The sequence below is a fragment of the Solanum lycopersicum genome, chromosome 3, assembly GCF_036512215.1.
Source record: "Solanum lycopersicum chromosome 3, SLM_r2.1".
Lineage (NCBI taxonomy): Eukaryota > Viridiplantae > Streptophyta > Magnoliopsida > Solanales > Solanaceae > Solanum > Solanum lycopersicum.
Genome location: NC_090802.1, coordinates 59,222,688 through 59,246,530, shown reverse-complemented (window position 1 = coordinate 59,246,530; position 23,843 = coordinate 59,222,688). Strand labels below are relative to the sequence as shown.

At 33.0% G+C, this 23,843-nt stretch overlaps 3 protein-coding genes across 3 annotated transcripts; 2 read left to right on the top strand and 1 right to left on the bottom strand.

The window, feature by feature from the left end:
• Positions 1–1,426: 1,426 nt before the first annotated feature.
• Positions 1,427–5,694, top strand: LOC101250878 (28 kDa ribonucleoprotein, chloroplastic). Its single transcript, XM_004236243.3, has 4 exons — positions 1,427–2,048; positions 2,154–2,255; positions 3,298–3,579; positions 5,358–5,694. The coding sequence occupies exons 1-4, from the start codon at positions 1,602–1,604 to the stop codon at positions 5,421–5,423; spliced, it is 897 nt and encodes a 298-aa protein (XP_004236291.2). The 5' UTR covers positions 1,427–1,601; the 3' UTR covers positions 5,424–5,694.
• A 466-nt stretch (positions 5,695–6,160) lies between these two features.
• Positions 6,161–9,878, bottom strand: LOC101251171 (protein-L-isoaspartate O-methyltransferase 1). Its single transcript, XM_004236244.5, has 4 exons — positions 9,604–9,878; positions 8,045–8,315; positions 6,805–6,969; positions 6,161–6,663 (listed from the first exon to the last, which is right to left on the bottom strand). Exons 1-4 carry the CDS (start codon positions 9,805–9,807, stop codon positions 6,410–6,412), a joined length of 894 nt encoding a protein of 297 aa, XP_004236292.2. The 5' UTR covers positions 9,808–9,878; the 3' UTR covers positions 6,161–6,409.
• A 6,104-nt stretch (positions 9,879–15,982) lies between these two features.
• On the top strand, positions 15,983–18,965 carry LOC101251765 (protein SIEVE ELEMENT OCCLUSION B-like). The gene is made up of 7 exons (XM_004236246.4): positions 15,983–16,363; positions 16,477–16,599; positions 16,698–17,149; positions 17,245–17,357; positions 17,429–17,571; positions 17,650–18,135; positions 18,220–18,965. The coding sequence occupies exons 1-7, from the start codon at positions 16,127–16,129 to the stop codon at positions 18,835–18,837; spliced, it is 2,172 nt and encodes a 723-aa protein (XP_004236294.2). The 5' UTR covers positions 15,983–16,126; the 3' UTR covers positions 18,838–18,965.
• Positions 18,966–23,843: the final 4,878 nt, after the last annotated feature.

The window sequence follows — 23,843 nt, the reverse complement described above, 5'->3', positions numbered from 1 at the left end:
CTAAGCGCATTTTGACGGCTCTATATATGACTATGAAAACAAACTTCTTACTAACTGTTCAGACAATAAATTTTTTTTGAAACATATATATATAAACATATATATATATATATATATATATATATATAAATGTATCGATATTATATAAATAGCATATAATATATAATATCAAGATGTATATACATTTATATATGTTGTTTATACATTTTTTTCAGTCCCGGCCAACTCAAATCTCTTCTATACAATTCTAAATTTTAGATATGAGTTCCCCTCGATTATTCAAGTCTTTTCATATATTATTCTTTCAAAATGATTCATGTTTGTGGCACATCAAACTTTAAATGAGCTTTGAAGAAACTTTAATAGCTAATGGAGCTTTTAATCTTTATCAACTCAAAAATTTCTTTTAACAATTCTAATTTTAGATATAAGCTCCTATATTTTAAGTCTTTTAATATATTATTCACTTGAAATGATTCACGTTTGCGACATATAAATTTTAAAATTGAGCTTTGACATAGCTTTAATGGTTAAACATAAAAGAAGGAGGAATGAAGAAAGAAAACAACGAAGAAGAAAGAAGGAACAAAAATGAAGGAAGGAGTGGTTGGTGATATGATATTACACCTTGCAATGGAGTGAGAGGGATGAAATGGAAGCTCGTATCTGGTGTCTCGTGTAATAAGAATGTGTCATTTAAACTTAAATGTAAGTTCTATAAAGTTGTTCCTCAATTAACTATTTAAATTGTATGATGCAAAGGTAAATGAGATGATGACGTTAAGATGGATGTGTAGGCATACAAGCAGAGATAAAGTTAGAAACAAAGATATTCGTGACAAGGGGATGTGACCTTCATTATCAATAAAATGAAGGAAATAAGGCTAAGATGGTTTGAGCTTGTAAAAAGACAATGTATACGCCTTAATATCGATGTGGGAGAGTTGGCTATGATGGGGATAAGGAGAGGAAAATGTAGGCCAATAAAGTGATTAGACATATCATGACACCTCTTTCTTTTACTCGGATAGGAAAGTCGAGGATTAGGATATAAAATTAGTGAAGAGTTAAACACGTTTAAATTTTCAGTTATTATTATTATTATTAGTCTCCAATTATAAAAAAAAAAACTCTTTTAATTTGCTAAAATTGACAAATAACATGAAATATCTATTTTTTATATTGCAACATCTTTCGAGTGCCCTAATCTTGTTTTGATTTCAACTTTTACCTAATTAAACACATTTCACATTGTAATAACGTTTACTTATCACTTTCGATCGATCTTACAAAAACAAATATATTTTGAAATTTTCAAATATTACAAGAAAAAAAAAAGACTCATTGACATGGTGGAATTTTAAATTACAAAACAATGGCTATCTTGAATTTTTATTTTTTTTTTAAAAAAAAAATTGTGAAATTTAAAATCCTAAGATAATATAGACTACTTCATGTATTGAAGCAAGGAGTGTTGCCTACATATATTTTGGGGTTGGAGAGGGAGAAAATCTCAAAGTAACTAGGACCATCCGCCGGCTTCAAAACCTCTGCTCTCTCCTTATCTTCTTTTCTTCCTTCACTCTCTCTACCCTAGAGATATGTCTTCTCTTACCAAACCCTTAATCAAGAATTTATCAATGGCGACCAATTCTTGCCTTATCTCTCTTCCACCCTTCTTCACTACAACCAAATCCATGTCTTTTATTTCAACCCCATTAAAACCCATCTCCCTTTCTTCCTCTTTATCTCTTAAAAAGACCACTACCCAATTCCCATCTATTGTTTCTGTAGTGGCTGCTCTGCAAGATGATGACAGCAGTGTTGGCCTTGAAGATAAAGAGCAAGGTGGGGAAGCGCTTAGCTTTGATTTTGCAAGTGTTGGTGATGCAGGGGAGAGTGATGAGGCTGAGGCTGAGGTAGAGGCAGAGGAGTATCAAGAACCTCCGGAAGATGCGAAATTGTTTGTTGGGAATTTACCCTATGATATAGACAGTGAGGGGTTGGCACAGTTGTTCCAACAGGCTGGTGTTGTTGAGATTGCTGAGGTAACAATGGCCTAATTTTTCATTGAAAAGTTTGAAACTTTTTTTCAGAATATTGAAAAATTAGAAGCTTCTGGTATTACGGTGTACTGAATTTTGGTTTTGCAGGTCATTTACAATAGGGAGACTGATAGGAGTCGTGGATTCGGGTTTGTGACAATGAGCACCGTGGAAGAAGCTGAGAAAGCTGTAGTACTGTACAACCGTTATGTGAGTTACAATGGTTCTGTTTCTTTGAAGATGCTTTCTATTAGATATAAGACGTTTATTATTTTTGTTGGTGCAAATAAGAACCCCTCCCCATTTTTGGCTACTAACAAACAATGTAGGTTAACTCTATATTTGTAGATTCAATAGAGGCTCAAGAGTCCTTTTGCCTCTACGTTGTTTCGATTTTCTAATATCATGTACAATGCGAGGAAATTCTCTTTTACTTTATCAACTTGCTCATAAAATTAAAATGGAACTTTAATTCCAGGGTAAGGTTCATGTTACAAGTATTTGTAGTTGAAGGTGAGTTTTTTGAAAGGAAGGATGATTTTGATATCCATTCATTAAGGTTGTAAAAAATTGTTGTGTGTGACCTAAGTAAAATTTTTTTTTATGATAGTTACCTTATACATGACAGAAGTAAAAGCATTCTGAGCTCACTACTGAAGGAAGGAAGCTAAGCTTGTTGGCTGAAATGTTTCCTTCCACTTTCTTGGTTTGCTTCTTATGTTGATAGCATGTGTAGAGAATATTCACTCTTGATTAGCAATCAATTCCTAATAATGATTATAGAAGATTCATACAGTTCCAAAAAAAAAAAAGATTCATATTGTCACACCAACTAATTTGGATAGGCATAGTTGATTTATTAATAACTTGTCCCAATCAAGAGGCTGTTCCCTCTGGAAACTAGGGAGAAGGTAAAGGGCTTCCATAGTAGCCCTGAAGCAAGAGAGTAGGAGTGTCTTCTGCACTATTATGACCCCCTCCATGGATGAGCATGAGCAAGAGAGGAAGTAGACAGGGCTGGTTTGTCCTTTTACCAACTTACTATTTAGTATGTGTATTTGACTGAATGTGCTGGTCACTTCAGAGTGAATGTGAATAATAGAATCTGATGTTTTCCATGTGCTGCCCTTGAGCTATCCCTTTTAAAAAAGGCCTGGCACACAATTCAGATATTTCTTAGTTATGATGTGTGACATGTGGATACGTCGACATGTTACCGAACTCTTACTAATTTTCTATTTTATTTGGCTAGGATCTCAATGGAAGGCTCTTGACAGTCAACAAAGCTGCTCGAAGAGGATCACAGCCAGAACGTCCACCTCGAACATTTCAGCCTACTTACAGAATCTATGTTGGCAACATCCCATGGGACATTGATGATGCACGCCTTGAGCAAGTCTTCAGTGAACATGGCAAAGTAGTAAGTGCTCGGGTGGTTTATGACAGAGAGTCTGGAAGGTCACGAGGCTTTGGTTTTGTGACAATGTCAAGTGAAGCTGAGATGAGTGAAGCAATAGCCAACCTTGATGGACAGGTGATGTGCACACTCATTATGACACTCACACACATGCATGATAGGAATTGATCATAGCATGAGTCCTTTAGTCCATCCATGAGTTTGATTCTAAATGCTTTGACACCTTCTAACCATTAATATGAAAAAAAGAAAAAAGTTAGATCGCTTCTCTAGATTTTTAATGATAGATCAACTTTTTTCTTAAGAATTTTGATTAGTTTTCTATGATAAATTGCAAAGTGACTGCAATCTAGATGTTTAACTAACATCATGTTGGTTACTCTCTAATTTACTAGATATCTATCCTGATTCTGATACCCTATATACTGAATCTTATAAGAGAGCAAGAGAATTTTTTTTTAAATAAAATAATTGAATGATATTAGAAAGCATCAAGAAGATGCGAAGTTACAAAAGCAGAAGATGCGAAGTTACAAAAGCACCGTGTGCAAGAAAGCTGCTCCAAACAGAAAATATGGAGCTAGCTTGGCAAAAACTTGTGAAACAGTAAATAGGGAACCCTACTACTCTAGAGTCTAGAGAGCAAGAGAATTACCAACGTGTGCTTCCATACTGGTGATGGAACCAAATTTACGCTTTATAGATTTCTAACCCTTTAATTTGTAACGGCATGTAGTCTTTCTGCATTTATTTTATATAATTGGCATTCTACAGGAATAGACAAGCTATACGTGCAAACTTTTCCAATATGGAAATATGGTTTATAAAGGCCGTGTTTGTAAATTGGTATCTTACAGATATCGTATTCTGTGGCTAGAGGTCACGTTTAAATTGGTAGCCGGTGTCATCTTGATGTACCAACAACGCCTAGATTCACTATTATCCCACCCCAGCAAAAAGCAAACAAAAAAGAAGAAGAGAATTAAGATGTTTAAGAGTCTTAACAAATGAGATTAGTACACTCCGGTATCATTTGTTTACTGCATCCCTTGAAATAAACTGTAGTACTGTACCCATTTTGCATTAGTGTCAAGTGTTTGGTTGTCATTTTTGGTATCCGTTACACAAATCCCACATTATTTAGTTTGTACTTCCCCCACTATTTATGTGAAATGCGTATTCCTCCACCTTACCAAACCCCATTTATGAGATCACACTAGTTGTTTATTTGTTAGTGGAACATATGTAAGAGCACAAAATGACTAAAATGGTTGTTATAGTATTACTTGCTTAGTTAAGCTATTTCTTGTCATCTCATATTAGCTTTTCATAATTCTTGCAATACACTGGTATTACTTTTAAAATTAGAAGAAAGCAATTCTCGACTCTGGGTGAACTTCAACTACAGCTAACCTGGTGGTTTTGCTACAAGATAAAGCCGAACTTTACTTTGGGTTGGCATTCTTCTTTGGAAAGAGAAGTTGCTTGCCTTACCACACCAATCACCTTAGCGATGCAAATCTTAGCAATGAAAGCTAGATAAAGTAATATTATATATCAGTTACATATTCATTAGATAAGAGATTGTGGATCTGTTTCATAGTGACGACAACTGGGTTGGTATGGTCAAATTTTGATATGATTAACTATAATCCGACAAGAAATGCAAATATATGATGATCATTATCAAGTTCACTACAATTCAAGTATTATGATTCCTGATGTGACTTGTTCACGGAAGAAATAACCTCTGTATTGTCTACTTAATACAGATGTTGAACAGTTAGTTACTTGGTTGATGGTTATCCTCATTGACAGATTCATGTTAGGCATATAATTTCTCTCGAGATATTTGATCTTGAAGCTAATAGTTTCTCTTCTTTATTGTATTTCAGACTTTGGATGGGAGGACGATCAGGGTAAATGCTGCTGAAGAAAGACCTAGGCGCAACACATTTTGATTTTGATCATATGTTTTATTTTTTCGATTGACATAGCAGTGGCAGTTCTGCAGCTATGAGCAGTTAGATTTTCATCAGACGTCTTTAATTTTGCTCTCTACTTGTAAGTTTTTATTTGTTGATTACTTATATAGGGCACAGCGACTTTTTTTGTGTTCTTTCTTCTTTCTTTCTGCCGCTCTTACCCTTTGGGGGGACTCTGAAGTAGAGGATTGAATGCTGTAAGATTTTCAATTCTATTTGTGGTAGTTCTCATTTGCCGTTAGCTTTACACCTTGATGTTGATAAAACTGATTCAGACATTTGGAAGCAAAATGGATTGGAAGCCTTACTATGATCAAGAGATTTTGTGTCCTAATTAAGCTAGTCGTCCAATGTTGTATATATTGGTATGACATCATATGCAAAATAGAAAAGCATTGTAAATTGTTTTACTGGTGTTCTGGTCCAGGATTTCACACCTTCTCATTAATCCAGTGATGCATACCATGTGTATGAATATACATAACACATTCACATCATCATCAATCACTTTAACTAGTTTAAGGGGCGTCAGTTTAGTGTTAAACACCCAGTGCAGGTAAAAACATAGGCTATATATAAGAGTGTACGATTAAGCAGTAAGCGAACACGAAGAGCTCTCTCTTTCTCTCTATGCACGCGTTTGTTTAGTATTTACCCATCTAATGCATCAATATCAGTATTATCTCCAGTAACGCATGTAACCAACCAATTCCTTTTGCTAGACAAGAAATATATTATCATGCTAAAAGAACACAAGAGAGAAGCAATAGCTTGTAGAGCAGGTTCTACAGGAGAGAAATTGCACGGAAATAAATACAGAACCATTTAGATCGTTCGTTCTTTACAGGCTAAGGTGTGAAACTGTACAAAACATCAAACTGGAGTGCCACGCAAGAGGGGAACCAAGATCACCATCGCCAGAAACAACCAGCTTTATGTGCCCTTTATCTGTGCTCTCTCAACTAGTCAGTGCCCTTTATCTGCGCTTCTCGACTAGTCAGTGGAACATAACGGACAGAAGTCTCACTTCGAACACTTATTGAACCATCCAATTTTTTGTCTATAACCCTGAGGTCTTGAAAAAAAGTACCCACTGGAATTACCATCCTTCCCCCGGGCTTTAACTGGTCAATGAGGTCCTGTGGAACATCAGCTGCAGCTGCTCCAACGTGAATAGCGTCATAAGGTGCGTGCTCTGCCCAACCCTTCCTCCCGTCTGCAATGATGCACAAATTACCAAAAAACACTCATTTGTTAACACACTCCAGGAAAATCCCATTGTGGGGGCATATTGACACTACTTTGCTACGCCGTCTGTTTCCTGAACAAACTACATGAAAATGCTATAAAACCATACCACCAACATGCAATGAGAGGGACCCTTCTTTTAATAAAGGAGCTGCTGCACTCTTTTCAACATTCTTGATTGACCACGCAACCAACTCTGGTATATGTTCCACACCAACAACTCGACCTTGTGGTCCAACCATCAGAGCAAAACATGCTGTGAGATACCCCGTTCCTACATGAAATAAAAACCTATTAAGAAACTGACTCCTGCAACATAATTAGCTTTGACAAGAAAAGGTCATCCTTCATTCATTCAAACAATCAACTTCAAATTGATAGGACTTAATTACTTACAACACAACAAGCAAATATTCTAAAAGCTTATCAGTATCTCCTAAAATTTTCCATGTGAGAGAATAAATATCCATCAAGTGACAACGGCATGAAATGCCAAAACATGCAAACTGCACATCAGTTCTCTCTCCAAAACTCCAACTAAGAATTACAATTATGGAGGACATTTATACTAGTGAGAAAGCTCACTTGACCACAAAGCTCCTCCTTACATGAAAATAACTTCTCAAAAGCTCATGACGAATGAAACTTCCACTTATAGCTAATACAGGAAATCTTATACAAAAAAAAAAAGTACAGAAAGACCAATCTTCATTCAAGACCAAAACAGAAACAAGCAAAGATAGTTCAACATTATCCTCTTCCTCTAACCAGACCCTAGACTTCTATCTAAATTTGACCCATCAGTTATCCAACGATTATTAAGATTTATACACCAAACTAACACAAACTATTAATTGTTCACCTGGAAAGCCAATCACGTGGAACATTTTGGTGAAGAATAATCATGTGAAACATTTAACATCCTTCTGGAAATATTATTTCCGCACTGGATTAGAAGTTATTTTTAACAATAAGATTCACGGATCTCATAGCACAAGTGTGGAGTTGATAATACATATCAACACCAAACTGTTATGCTTGCTGCTAAAATATTGAGAACCAATAAGCTGCTATTTAATCACTCACTGAGTGCATACATATTTCTCATTTCTGATTATCTACTGACATGAAAAACCAGGCAAGTTATGAGAATGACCCAGTAAGAGAGCTGTAGAAATAGCATCTCACTTATCCCTGTGAAAGCACAATTCAATCAAAACTTGGACAGCGTTTTCTGAGTAGAACCAAAATCTATCCTAAGATGCCGAATTGGACAAATGGAATTTGAACTAATAAATATGTGATTCTGAATTAGTTCACAGAAACGAGTGAGCTCAATATATAATTACCTGAACCAACATCAAGAGCATGCATGCCAGGCTGCAACCTATCCTCCAATAATTCAAGACACATAGCATGCATATGAGGTGCTGAGATAGTGGCATTGTAACCTATACTCATGGGGCTATCAACGTAAGCAGGAGTACCCTCAGGTACAAACAAACCCCTATCTACAGTTTCCATTATTTCTATTACTTTCTGTGATTTTATGACTCCACATCTTCGCAACTGCTCAGTCATTCCCTTGTTTCTGTTAACGGCACTTCCACTCCAAAATTGCTGTTGATAAACATAAAACAAGATTGAAATAAGAGATAACAAATATGCCCATCTGGTGACCTGCTCAAGATTGACCGGAAAGCAGAAAGAGATGCACAGCTATTAAACCATTTGAGTTATGTGACAAACAAATATAGATGATGTAAGATTTTATTCATAGAGGTAGATATATAAAATGATGAATCAGCCTATCAGGAGGATTTACTTGCTAGGATGTCCAAGAGTATGACAAATAACTAGTTATTCAGGCACCCCAATCTACTCTTTCTACTTCCTTTCTCACTGATGTTTGAAGAATAACTCAATTAAAAAAATTCATAGGTATCTCTCCCAGGACATTCTTACTCTCATTTAGGAACACTTTCACAATCCAGTACAATATAATAGTCAAATAGATGTGAGCTTTAATGTATGGATGCCAAGCTGAGCAGAGGGTGCTTTGAATGAAGGTTTGAAGGCCAACAACATGCTCAAACACTTAAAAGAACTCACTTGTGACGTGAGATACGGAGCTCAAATGCGACCACAATTAATGTAATGGGGCCACATGTAAGTCGCATCTAGCTTGAACTTTGAGGGCTCACTATTTTTAGGTTTGCGGAGTACTTGTGTTCGCAAGTCAAAGGATGCGGCATAGCATGGTATGTCCATCACAAACTCCAGAAGCAGTCTGTATGGGGCTGTTTTTTTGCAAATTAATTTGAGTGCCACTTTTGGGCATTTATGTAATAGCTAGCCTAGACTATATAAATAAGTGAGTAGCTCATATAACTCCGTCAAAATTCTGATATGATATGACTTTGAAGAGTGAAACTCTTGAGAGAGTGTAGGCTATGGTCTTTGTTGCTAGACATTGCTGATGTGATTGCTTGCTTGAGAAAGCATTCCTCTTGAGGTTTGTTTATCTTAATGATAGATTGTTTGTTATCTTTAGATTTGGTGCTTGTCTTAAAATTCTTAATAAAATTTTGGTTTTAATATAGTCATTAGTATGTATCAGTTCCATGCTTGTATGTTTCTTCTATCTTTCATTTCTTGCTCTTAGATTTAGGGTTTCCTTACATCAGACTTGTCTAACTAATGATTCCGTGAAGCTTGACTATTCCACTCCACCATGTTTACTGCTACTAATTTTTCATTCAATTCACTGTTGACAAATTCACAATCACAACAGAATAGCAGGAAAATGAATCATTTGAAAGCAATAAACTAAAACACATAACAATTAGAAATAATAAAATACTGATACTCTAGGTGTCGAAAAACAACAAACAGATGGAAAAAGTACCTCCATTCGAGAGAATCGAGAGTTCCCCGTGAAGGAATATGGATTTAGGACACGGCAAAAGGATGAAGAGAAGAGAGGAGATTTTTGGCGAAGAAAACTATGGAGATGGTGGGCGTATAATAAACAAGTGTGCTTTAAAGGCGCACGGTAGCGGAAACCATACGCTATAGCTGACACAGAATGTAAGGATATAGAAGACGGCATTATTCACTCTCGCTGCTTCTCGATCCTTTAATTTGGCATTCTCCTCTTTCTTTACCCGCACCTTCTCTTGCCACGTGTCCTTTTTCTTTTTTCAAATTGGGCCTTCAAATTTCATTAACTTTGTAGGCTTTATCTGGCCCAACTTCTGTCTACTCAAAGCCCATTAAAAGCTCCATGGATCAATGTTCTTGAATTAATTGGACTTTTGCCTTTTACATGTGCTGCCCTTTTATTTTAATTTCTGAAATACTCATTCTCTCGTAAATAATTACAATTCATACTTTCCATTTATTAAGACTGATAATTTTTTGCTTACTTATACTAAATCAATATCATATATCGCATTTGTATCATTTAGACTAATAATTTTCGCTTAAGTGATACTAAATCGGTATCATATATTGTATTGATATCATTAAAGCTCAGAATTTTGCTTAGTCGATACTAAATCATTATACATATACTGCATTGGTATCATAATGGTTTATTATTCAGAAATTACTCATTAGTCAATGATACTCTTATAGTTAGGGGCGGAGCCACCTTGAATCCAAACCCCCTTCGGCGAAAAATTATATTATTTTCATATGGTTAAAATAATTTTATACGTATATATAGTAGATATCGAACCTCCTTCGGTTACTTATTCCTACAAATTTTGAACCCCTTATTGAAAGTTTTAGTTTCGCCTCTGCTTATAGTATATATGTACTCTTATAGTATCATTGATTAATGAGTAATTTCTGAATGAAAAACCTTATACTCTTATAGTATCATTGACTAAAGCTTTAAGGATCAAACGCAAAGTCGTTTTATCATTTTCTCGAGTCTTCTACATGAAACATGCTCTTTCTTCTCATCTCTTAATGTACCTTTAGATAACCATTTGAAGTAAACGAGGGGTTGCGAAGATTCATATATACTCTCACTGCACATATTTTGATCATATTCTAAAATGGATTAGGCAACTTATAATTTTATGGCTATATATGTTATAATTTCAATATTTAATATAGTTATGCATAGTTAAGTTCTCATTTTGTTACACGAAATTCATTTTTTATAATTTAAAAAAAAAATACTCATACTTACTTAAATATCATGAAAGTGGTTAAACTAGCTAAAAGCTACTTAATTTTACACAATACAGAAATTCACTAGGAGAAAAACAAATGAGACATTTTCTATGATGTTTAAACAAAATTAAATTACTCTTTAGTTACAAAAGATAATTTTTGTGATATACTTATATAAAATGGATGAGTTATTCACTATAAAAAGGTAGTCAGTGAATAGTACAATCAAATAAAACTTAAGTGATCATTTGAAATTTTAAACTATGCACCATACGGTGAACATATTAGAGTTAAGTTACATTTTCCAATCTCTGTTGAATGCTAATTATGTTTTCGGTTTGAAATGATAACATGACTGAAATCTTTTTAGAGTTTAATTTTAAAAAAAAGTTGTGTTGAAAAAATATTTTTAAGTACTTTATCTAAATGTGACGTACCAATTCTATCCTCTTTACTCGTCATATTTATTACGTATAAACTCTATAGAAAGAGAAAAAAAAAATTAAAATATAGTATTCTGTTATAAGACTCACTAAAAAGCAAATGAATGAATAGATAACTCCGTTGAATTTTGGTGACACTTCACTATTTGCTTTCTTTTCTTCAAACGTGGAAAATATAGACCTATGTATTCCCTACAAATTAAAAGCAAGATGTTAAAGACAAAAATAACAATAAGAAATTCAATATAATTTTATAAGTAGGATTTAAAAATAGTGAATTATATATAATTTTATATTGTTTGATGATTCTGTTATTTTATATATACGATTTTATTTAACTAGTCACAAATTTTCAAAGAGTAATTGATATTTTTTAAAATTTATAATTATTTTAGATTTATAAATGATTATAAGGATAAAACGGGAAATAGAAAAATTAAATTATTTTTAAAATATAGAAAAGTGTTATTATATAAATTGTAATAGTGGTATATTTATTCGTTTCTTTATTTTGTTAGGTTTGTTGAATAATCAAACTCGTATTCCAAAATTACTTTGGAACGTAACCACAAGTCCCAAACACATGAAACATGCTCTCTTCTATATTAATAATTCTTCACTAATTTTTTACTCTACTTTAAACCACCCAACAAATTAATTAAAACAAAGAAAAAGGAAAAGGAAAAAGAAGAATTCCCTCGTTGGAAATATTATGGTTTATCTGATCATTTTTGTTATTATGTTTTATTTTTATGCACTCTGATTAAATTATTCATATTTAATTATCGATTTCACTTTTTAATCATATTAGTTTCTTTTTATATTTCTTAGAGAAAAATTAAAAATATTAATAAATTATAACTTGATTTAAAAATACTAAATATCTATATTAAATTAATTGTCTTAAGTAAACATGACAAATAAATATTTCAAGGAACAATAAAGTACCTTCTCATTTACTTTTACTTGTCATATTTGAATTACGGATATCTATTAAAATATTAAAAAGATTATTATTTTTTCTTGATTTTTTTAAAGTGATAAATATATATTTTTTAAAAACGATAGAGTGTTTTACCACACCGCTACTCAAAAAGTCTCATACTCTTCTGATAAACAAGAAATAACATTTTGAGACAAGAAATAGCTCCAAATTTCTAGATGACGATTGTAAAGAATATATTTTTCATAAAAATACTTTAGAAAATAAGTGAATTCTTACATATTTTTTGTTAGTAGTAACGCAAAAAAATATTATCTCAAAAATATTCATATAATATCTAACAAAATGATGTATTTATAATAATCTTAGATCTTACACCGTAAAATCATCACAAACTTGAATTTTTTCCACCTCAAGATGAACCCAAACCCTCTCTTAAGGCCATAATTACAAAATATAATTAGAAGTCATGAAATTAAAATAGCAAAGTAGGGGGGATCGAATTGCTTGTCTTTTCAATAGTATCAAACCACCTCAAAAATTCAAATAATCTTCAATTTTTATAATACACGTTTCTTTTCAGAAAAAAATAGTATCCTATCAATTAGGTAGAAGTGGTTCAAACATCACATCCCATTTGAAATAATTGTTATGCAAAACACAATGTGTAATAATAGGCCATTAGCCTATATCAAACAGAGTAGTTTAGTAGAGTATATTAGGATTATAGTGAATATATTAGCCTCGTATATTATTAGTATCAATACTTTTTTTAAATTTATATATAAAAAATATTCGTATTAGTCATACACTTTATGGTTTTAATGCATGTATTAGTATGATTAAAGATTCAATTGTCCTTCAAAACCTCTTTTTATATTTTTCTCACCATAAAAGCGGAGAATATCTTTGTAAACAAATTCTTTATGCTACACATACTATTTTTAATATATCAAACCAAATAATACTCTATGCTTAATCAATACAAATATAACTAATATATATATTATTAATACAATCATTACTAATATACTCTATTTAGCATTATTCTCGTTCATTCTACCATACTAGCCATAAGAGTATATCATCTAATTATTACTCAAATTAAAGTTTCTAAGTGTTTTCTCTTTTTATCTTTTAGTTATTGTGATGTGCCCTAAAGGGGCAAGTGATAGTCTAATTAAGAATACTCGGATCACTTTGTAAGTGGGACAGCACGAACAAATATACTATATAATAATTTTTTTTTTAAAAACGAGTAAAGCTCATCCTCACATATATTCCTATCTTCTTTTCAGATAAGGATCCGTTCAAATATAAATAAGTCAACTAATTTTTAATGACTTTATAAATTCATGTCATGTATATTATATAACTATTTATGATAAGATTCATTTAAATTATATACTCATTTTAATACTAAAAACAATAAAGTTGTTGACTAGTTTTATTTCTTTTTAAAATATTGAATAAAAGAATTAAGTGTATACCCAAGCTAATATTTTCTTTAAAAAAAATTAAGATTGAAAAAGAAAATTTAATATACCTTATTGAAAGTATTTGTATTATCAAATTGAGTCTTATCTTCAACTCTCAATCCGCATATCTGCCAATCTTTATTTTTTTTTCTTGAAAATATTAATTTGAATACACTTAATTGCTTTATTAGATAGTTTTAAAAAAGAAAAATAGTTGACAACTTTGTTGTTTGTATTATTAAGATTAGTATATAATTTAAATTTATTATTAAAATGAGTATATAATTTAAATCAATGTTAACCATAAATAATACATGACATGAATCTATAACGTCATTGAACATTACTTAACCTAATTATATTTGACCGATTTTTTTATCCTTCTTTTCATCATATAAAAAAATATATTTTATTTTAAAAAAAAATAGAAATAATATTTAGAAATTTGAGTTATGTCTGATTATGAATATAAATTAAAGTTGGTTTTAAATTCTTATGAATAATTTGAAGTGAATATTTTTTTTGATGTATGGCGAAACATAATTTTTAAATTTCAATTCGAAGGGAAGAAAAAATATCTATAGTCAAACCTCTGCTAAATACTCCCGATTAATGTTAACGAGTTTGGAGAGAACCAATTAAATTAATCAGAACACATTTTCATCCAAATAGCTTAAGCTTAGTATGCTCTTTTTCCTTTTCAATTCCATATGCTCAGAAAATTTACTAAGGTTTTCATATAATTTTTTCTTACAACTAATGATGTTAACTAATTAGTACTACGACAAATTAGATTATTAATTGAGATAACTTATGTCCACTGATCGTAGACAAAAAGAATTACACCATCAGTTCATTTTTAGAAATATTTATTTCTTTTAATTTAATTATCATATTTTCATATTTAAAGATTAATGATTCTTTTAGCTTCTCTTTTTTTTTTAAAGACGCTTTATAAATTTAAAATTGTTTTGAAATAACGTTCAAATATTTTTTATACTATCGACTTTGAGTAATGCTTAAATAAATTGAAATATATATGAATGTATATGGATCAAAGTATATTTTCAATTAATTTTGGTATTGTCGATAAAATGAACTAAGAAGAGAAAAGTTGAAGTAAGGAAAGCAACTATCCAAAAACTTTTTCATGTTGGAAAAAAGACTTAATAAGTTATGAATAATTTTTTTTTATAAAATCAATTAGTCTAGATTATTTTTTTTTAAAAAAGTAAAAAGTTACCATTAATGATTGCCTCAAATTGCTTCAATTGTTGATGAGGAATGAGGTAAAAATAATAAGTACAAGAAAACAGTGCAAAAAATCTCATTATCTTTGGTAACCAAGAAAAATTGTAAACAAATTCATACAATTAATTTAGAGTTCCAGTTATCATATAATACTTTTATTATTATTATTTAAATATTAATAATAAGTAATATATTTTATAAAATAAATATTTCTAAAAATGAGCAAGATAAATTTAAGATCAAGAAAATTATTTATTTGTCTGCTTCAATTGAAAAAGTATTAGCCTTTCCCCGGTGATTTTAAATATTAATACAATAGTGGAGTTTAATTGCTGATCCAAATCAATCACAATTATGGATAGTTATATCACAAAGTCACTCAATTTTTTTTTGTTTTGTAAACCAAAATCAATCAATTAAGGATAATTTTCTAAGAAAAACACTCAACTTCTTTTTTATAACATGAAAATCGCTATTTCATCTAAAAAATTACTTAATCGATTTAATTAATATTTTTTGAAAAAAATTGCCCATTTTAACCATTTTATTATTGGTGGAGCAACACATATTGTTTCTTCTTTGCTAAAATATTACACCACGTAAATGAGTAAGTAATTTTCTTATTATATGTATATAGAAATTATACTATTTATAATTGAGTTATTTGAATATTTTTTTTAAAGATAACAATTTAGATTTGAGTTATGAATGACCATCTAAGATATTATCAATTTAAAAAATTACGCAGTATAGATAATGTTCTATTGTGCTAAACTCTATCACTTTGTACTAACAAACATTACATTTTTTTCTCATCCAACAACCAAATCTAGGAGTTGTAGACTTGCACCAATCAAAATTAAAAATAAAACTATTCTATACTTTTAATTCTGTGAAGAGATTTGTAAGGGTCCACAATGCAGCTAGGCTAATAATCACTTATTCAATTTAAATATGTGCTTTTAGCATATTACACCCTCCTACGAGCAAGGTACTTTATTAAATTTTTCTCACTATATATACCTTGCATGCATGCTTAACTAAACATCATCACAACCAAAGCTTAGTAAATTAAACCAATCTCTTCTTTTTCTTCAATAAAAATCCCAAATTAGCAACAAACAAAAAATGGCAAGTAATGCTTTGGTGTCTGCAGCAACAACTCGCGGTGTGAAGCCTACTCAACATGCAATGGTTAAGAGAGAACGCCCGATTTTCTCGTTGTCTGATGATCATGCTATGTTTAAGAAAATCCTGGATACTCACGATCCTGATGGTCGTGAAGTTGATGTTGATGTCATTCTCCACATTGTTAAGGACGTGTTTCAACATTCCTATCCTGCTGCCATGGATGGCGTGCTTAATGTAAACATTTTTCGTATACGATTTAGTTTCTTGTCAATACAACAAATTAAAGTTATGTTGGCTCTGTTTAGGTATATATGTAGCAGCAAATAACTAACTTTTTATGTTTCCAGGGCACGGGAACTGATCATCTTGAAGCTAATGTTGGAGCATTGAAGTTAGAAGAGAAGACCTCACTTGCCTTTGATGGCATACTCGAAGGATTGGCTTATATCATACACAAAGTCTCTTGCGAGGTACTACTTCATACTATATACTGGTTACAGATCACAGGTTTCAAAAGTCTTTATTAAATTCCATAAAACGTTGATTGAATCTACAACTGTGATTGCAGTTAACATGCAACTGCTCAAGTGGAGGTCATGATACACATTCAACAACAATGTCAGTCTTAGAGATGCTCTCTAACTACCATTGGGACGCGAAACTAGTCGTATGTTTAGCAGCATTTGCCGTTACCTATGGTGAATTCTGGCTGGTGGCTCAGCTGTTTGGCACTCATCCCTTGGCCAAATCTGTGGCCATCTTAAAACAACTGCCAGATATCATGGAACATCATGGTAGCCTCAAGTCTCGATTCGATGCCATTAATGAACTCATCAAGGCCATTTTGGATGTAACCAAAAGCATAATGGAATTCAAGAAGCTTCCGTCTCAGTACATCACTGAAGATCAACCACCTTTGTCTGTCGCGATTACTCACGTTCCTACTGCTGTTTATTGGACAATTAAAAGTATTGTTGCTTGTGCTTTCCAACTTACTACTCTTTCTGGAATGAGCTATGAGTAAGCCTCCTCTGTTTTAGAACAAATTCATTTTTTTTCGTCTAATAATTTGGTCCAAATTGAAGTAATTAACAATTGATTAATTGATGCTGCAGCATGATAGTAGCTACCACAGCAGACACATGGGAAATGTCAAGCTCCACACACAAGCTGAAAAATATAAGCGAACACCTCAGAGCTGAATTAAACCGTTGCTATCAGCATATTCGTAAGCAACAAAATCATGATTTATTAAGTACTAAAATTGGAATTTTGTGTTTACATCAATGTTCTGTGCAGAGGAAAAGATGCACATCGAGTACTTCCAAATGCTGGTGCACCTCTTTGAGGCAACGCAATTCGACAACATGAAGATAATGAGGGCGATGATTTATATCAAGGATGATTTACTTCCACTTGAAGTCGGGACCACTCAAACAAGGGTATGTTCATAACTTCAAATTTATGATCAATTTTCGCTTTTTTCTTACTTTTTCATGACTTGTATTATTCAATTTCAGGCTATTGTTGAAGTGCTAAGAAGAAAGACTGTTCTACTACTGCTGTCAGATCTTGAGGCTAGCCATGAGGAGATATTAGTACTGTCTCAAATTTACCTTGAGTCAAGGTCAAGGCCAGAATTTCAATACGAAATAGTGTGGCTTCCAATTGTGGATCGATCAAAGGGATGGAATGACGCGCAGGAACAAAAATTTAAGGAGTTGCAAGCACTTATGCCATGGTACACATTGCACCATCCATCCTTGTTAGAGCCAGCAATCGCCAAGTTCGTCAAAGAGAAGTGGCATTTCTCAAAGAAAATGATGCTTGTAACCTTGGATCCACAACAGGGCAAAGTTGCCTGTCCCAATGCTATTCACATGACTTGGATTTGGGGAAATTTGGCCTATCCCTTCACTCTTTCAAAAGAGGAATCTCTCTGGAATATGGAATCTTGGAGACTTGAGCTCGTGGTCGATGCCATTGATCCCAACTTAATCGATTGGGTAAAATCTCATCATATACTAACATCCCCAAGTATAATTAATTTTCTTTCTTGTCAAATACTAATTCTTTAGAATTTTAATCAGATGGCAAGTGGTAAATTTATCTGTTTATATGGAGGAGAAGACATGGATTGGATCCGTAGTTTCACAAAATCAGCACAAAGCGTGGCAAAGAGAGCTGGGATCGAACTACAAATGTTATATGTAGGAAAGAGCAACAACAAGGAGAGAGTTAGAAAGATCAACAGCACGATAACGGATGAAAATCTGAGTAACTGTTTGACGGACTTAACATCAGTTTGGTACTTCTGGACAAGAATTGAGAGCATGTTCTACTCAAAAATGCAGCTTGGGAAGACCATCCAAGAGGATAAAATTATGCAAGAAGTGTTGACAATGCTGAGCTTCGATGGAAGTGATCAAGGGTGGGCGCTCATAAGCAGGGGATCATTCGAGATGGCTCGAGCTAAAAGTCAGATAATTACCAAGACATTGGAAGATTACACAACTTGGGAAGAAAGCGCAAAAACTAAAGGATTTGTGCCAGCACTTATTGAATACTTCTTGCAATTGCACACTCCTGAGCATTGCAATCGCTTAATTCTTCCAGGACTTGATGGCGATATTCCTGATGTGATTGTTTGTGCTGAATGTGGAAGGCCAATGGAGAGGTTCTTCATGTACCGTTGCTGCACTGATTGAGCCAACTCCTTTGCTTCTATTGCTTGCTTTTGTTTTCTATGTTTTTGTTGTTATCTAAAATAATTGGTTGGTCTTTTTTACCGCTTCTGTATATTTAAGTTTCACTAAGAGAAGTCATTTTTCTCATTCGTCTAAACCTACCAATTTCTTGATTGTATTAATGAATTATGGTAAATAAATAAGAACAAATATGTTTATAACAATCTAAGGTCTTACGTGGTTAAATCATCATAAACCTTAAGATGAATCCAAACCCTCTCTTGGGGCCATAATTACAACAGTTAAGGCCAAGAAATTAAAATAGCAAGGTAGGGGGGATCGGATTGCTTGCCTTTTCAATAGTATCAAACCACTTCAAAAATTCAAATGATCTTCAATTTTCATAATACAAGTTTCTTTTGAGACAAAAAAAAAAAAACAGTATCCTATCACTTACTAGAAGTAGTTGAAACATTACATCCCCTTTCAAATAATTGTTATGCAAAATACAACGCGTAATAATAGCCCGTTAGCCAATACTAGACAATGTAGTTTAGTAGAGTGTGCATTACTTTTCTAATTTATCTATAGTTAATATTCCTATTAGTCATACACTCTATTGTGTGTTAATTAAGGTGTGTATTGTTAATACTACAATTTTGTAGGTATTATCAATGAAATGGTAAAAATGAATGCATTAGTATGATTAAAGACCCAATTTTCCTTCCGAACCTCTTTTTATATTTTTTTTTCCCACCATAATCGTGGAGGGTATCTTTGTAAATAATTTTTTATGCAATGCATGTTATTTTTAATGCATCAAATCAAACAATCCATAAATATAATTTATGTGTAATTAATGCAATGTCACGACTCGATTTCTTGAGTCATGATGACACCTACTGTAACCCACTAGTAGGTAAGTCAACTCGTAACCCGGAACATCAAGTAACGGGTTTGAGGGTGAAAACTAAATAAGAGTATGCAAAATTTAAGATAACAATATAATCAGGCGGAAGCAAACCAAAACATATATACAAATAAAGATTCCTACCAAAACCTAAAATTCACAAGTACAGAGCTACCAACAAAACAAGTACAAGTCTCAAAAGTGGGCCACAGAAACTAAATTGTCTTGAAAGGTAAAGGACAAGTCTATATATATACAAATGGAGACTGAAATAGTACAAAACGATGTGTGCTCACCCCAGTCTCTGGATCAGATTGCTCCAAACTCGATCAGTGCTGGCTACTAATGCTCGAACCTACATCATGAAAATAGATGCAGAGCGTAGCATGAGTACCAAACAACATGTACCTAGTAGGCATCATAGGTCGACTCTTGAAAAGTAAAAGCAGTATGAAAAGAAGGAATAACACAACGAGAGGTCAAGAATGGAAGTCTAATTAACATTGGAATGCAGATGAGTGTAGGATGAACTAACTAAAGTAATATATAAGCTATCAACACCAAACTGGACCCCCATAAGCACATAAGGTACACTAGTGCGCAAATTTAAATAAAAATCTGAACGAACCCCCATAAGCCTGACGAGTGCACAAAATAACTATAACTAAAGAGAATTGTATCTGAGAACTCAAGACCGAAGAACATTGAACCAGAACCTCAACCCCAAATAGTAGAATCTGGAGGCCGAACCTCGAACCGGATGCTCACCAAAGGTACCCAAGTATCCAATCACAAGTATCATGTAACTGAGGCCGGACCTCTAACCAGATACTCTGTATAAGTATATGGGTGATTGAGGTTTGATCATGTAACTGAGGCCGGACCTCTAACCAGATACTCTGTATAAGTATATGGGTGATTGAGGTCAAACCTTGAACCGGATGATCTTCGAGAATATCAATAAGGTCAATGTCGAACCTTGAATTCGGACACTCTTCAAGAATATCAATGAGGTCGAGGTCGGACCTTTGAATCCGGATGCCCGACAAAGGTGCCAATGTAGCGGCTAAAAGAGTCTCTATCGATCCATAATCATAAGTGCTTGTGGAACGCCATCAACACTCATCCAATCAATGTAAGTCCTTGAAATCAAATCGAAAATCAACTTCAAATTGCGGAGCGAAACTCAGTGTCACCGACGTAACTCGTGAAGCCGTAACATCGAAGAAGTAAGTTTAACTGTCGCCAGGGCAAGTGTATCGACTAGATAAGGCCCAAACTATAAGACTAAGTCTTATCGTTCCGAATCATGCATTTCTAAGGCAAGCCCTAGTCAAACCTAAACTAAGTCCCAACATGCTTCAAAAAGTAGTACACATTATAATGTGGGTCAACTAATAGCACAAAACATGCTCATAATTACCCGATAATTCCCTAAATAGGCCAAAAATATGATTTCTAAGTACGTATGCATGATTCAATAACTACCCAACTCAAATCCCAACTAATCAACATGCATTCACATGCTCGAGCTCAATCTAAGAGAGGAAAGTCGTAGCCTACCTGTAGGCCAATCATGCGTGCTCCAAAAACAATTCTCTGATATTTTCCCTTTTCAAACGGCCTCATACTCTATCAAAATTAGAGGTCACAATGTTATTGCGGTCGTTTAGACACTAAAATCGCAAGAAATAGAGTCAGACCAATTTCGGGGTCAAAATCGGGAAAATGAGACCCACACAGGAAATTCCAAAATTGACACCAGATAAAGTTCTAAACATATCCTCAAACATGTGTTCCAACTTGGAACATAATTTGGGGCTCGGAAAAGTATCAATATGAACATGCAACTAAAAACCCAAAATCACACTAAAAATGAACAACATAGCAACAACTATTTACAAGAAAATGTCAAAAATGAGGGTCCAAAATGCTGAATACAAATTGAGCTTAAAAATGAGCTATCACAGCAGCCAAAACACAATTTTTACCTCTGACGAAACTTCAAATACAAATTTCAACCACATCAAAGCATTCTCCTAAAAAAACACTCAAGATAGCTACTGAAATCATCGAATTCGAACTTAGAATAAGGGAGAAATCAAGTCCTAAAATATCCACAAATTGGATTTATAAAGTAGCCAAGACAACAGGTGAAAACAAGAATTACATCAAACGAAGGTCCAAAGCAGCTTCCAAGCTCACCAATGCATTTTTCTTGAAAAATCTCACAACCTAGCCTTTTGAATCGCTCAAATTTGAGCTCTATAACTCAAGATATCGGCACTTTTAAAAAGAGGGTTGAAGTTGAATTGAGGGTTTTATAAAAGCGAAACTGGTCGCTAAAACCCCCCCAAAATCTAGTCGTTAAAATCCCAAACTCTGGTCGCTAGAAGAGTGGCACCAGATTTAAACTTTTACTATCTTTTAAAAGTCTCTGACGAGGTGCTCGAAATTCGTTCAGAATCCATGTTTGCATACGAACTATGCTACCCCACTAAATTTGACGTTATGTACTCAATAGCGCAGTCAGAGTTTTCATCAGAGTTCATCTCGATAAAAAGTGGATCCCACTTCCAAAGGTCATTTTTAACCGAAATCCACTGAGGGGCTCGAAATGAGTCTGGGGACTTCGGGAGTCGAATGGAAGGTCGTTCTAGACCAAACTCGACATTTCGAGGCTAACCGCGCTCGCTTACATAATTTTCATCCGAGCGCTTTTTTCAAGAATGTTGACCAAACTCAATCTTAGGCCAGATTTCAAAAGCTAAAACGCTTAATGGTCCAACTCGCCTCGAAGGCTTCGATACTAGTGTCGACGTTGCTACAACCCTAATTCGGTCATTGCGGAGCTGATGCAACTCTGAAAATTCCATTTTGAGGCACAATACCAAAAATATATGAAACAGAAAGATCAATATCAAATTGAAAACGAAACTTTTCAAGCTTCAAGGCGTCTAAAACACGGGAAATTGTACTAAATCCAAACGAACAACCAGGCGATCGAACTGTCAGTACCAGTAAGTCATAAATGACTTGATGTTGATATAGAAATGCTCTAAACGACAGAAAGGAGGCTTTAAGAAAAAAAATGACCTGAAGGGTCATTATATGCAAGGATAACTAATACATGTATTACTAATGCAATCATTACTAATTAACTTTATTTAACAATATTTTCATACACTCTATCAAACGAGCCCTAAGTGTATATCATCTAATTATGACTCAAATTAAAGTTTCCTAAGTGTTTTGTCTTTTTATTTTTTATTTATTGTGATGCCCTAAAGGGGCAAATGGTAGTCTAATTAAGAATACTCGTATCACTTTGTAAGTGGGACAACACGAACAAATATACTATATAATAAATTTTTAAATAAAGGGAGTAAAGCTCATCTTCACATATATTCCTATCTTCTTCTCATCATATAAAGACGTAGATTTTATTTTTAAAAAAATAGAAAAGATATTCAAAAAATTGAGTTATGTTTGATTATGAATATAATTTAATAGTTTTTATGAATAATTTGGTTTTGAATATTTATGAATAATTTAAAGTGGAAATAATTTTTTAATGTATGGCAATACATAATTTTTGAATTTCAATTCGAAAAAAAAAGATAAAAAGAATATTCATGATCAAATATCTATTAAATAATCTCGATTAATATTAACGAGTTCGGAGAGAACCAATTAAATTAATAAGAACACATTTTCATCCAAATAGCTAACCTAATCATTACTATATGACAAGATAAATTTATGATCAAGGAAATTATTTATTTGTCTGCTTCAATTAAAAAAGTATTAGGTACTCTTTCCCTGGTGATTTTAAATAGTACACAATAGTAGAAATTACCTGGTGATCCAAATCAATTACAAAATAATGCATAGTTATATCACAAAGTCATTTAATTATGTTTTGTTTTTGCAAATCAAAAATTAATCAACTAAGGATGGTTTTCCGAGAAAAACACTCGACTTTATTTTATAACCTGAAAATCATTCAATTTTATTATATAACCTAAAAGTCATTCAGCTATTCTTATATTTCATCTAGAAAATCACTCCATTAATGTAAACAATATTTAAAAAAAAGTGCTCAGTTTAACCATTT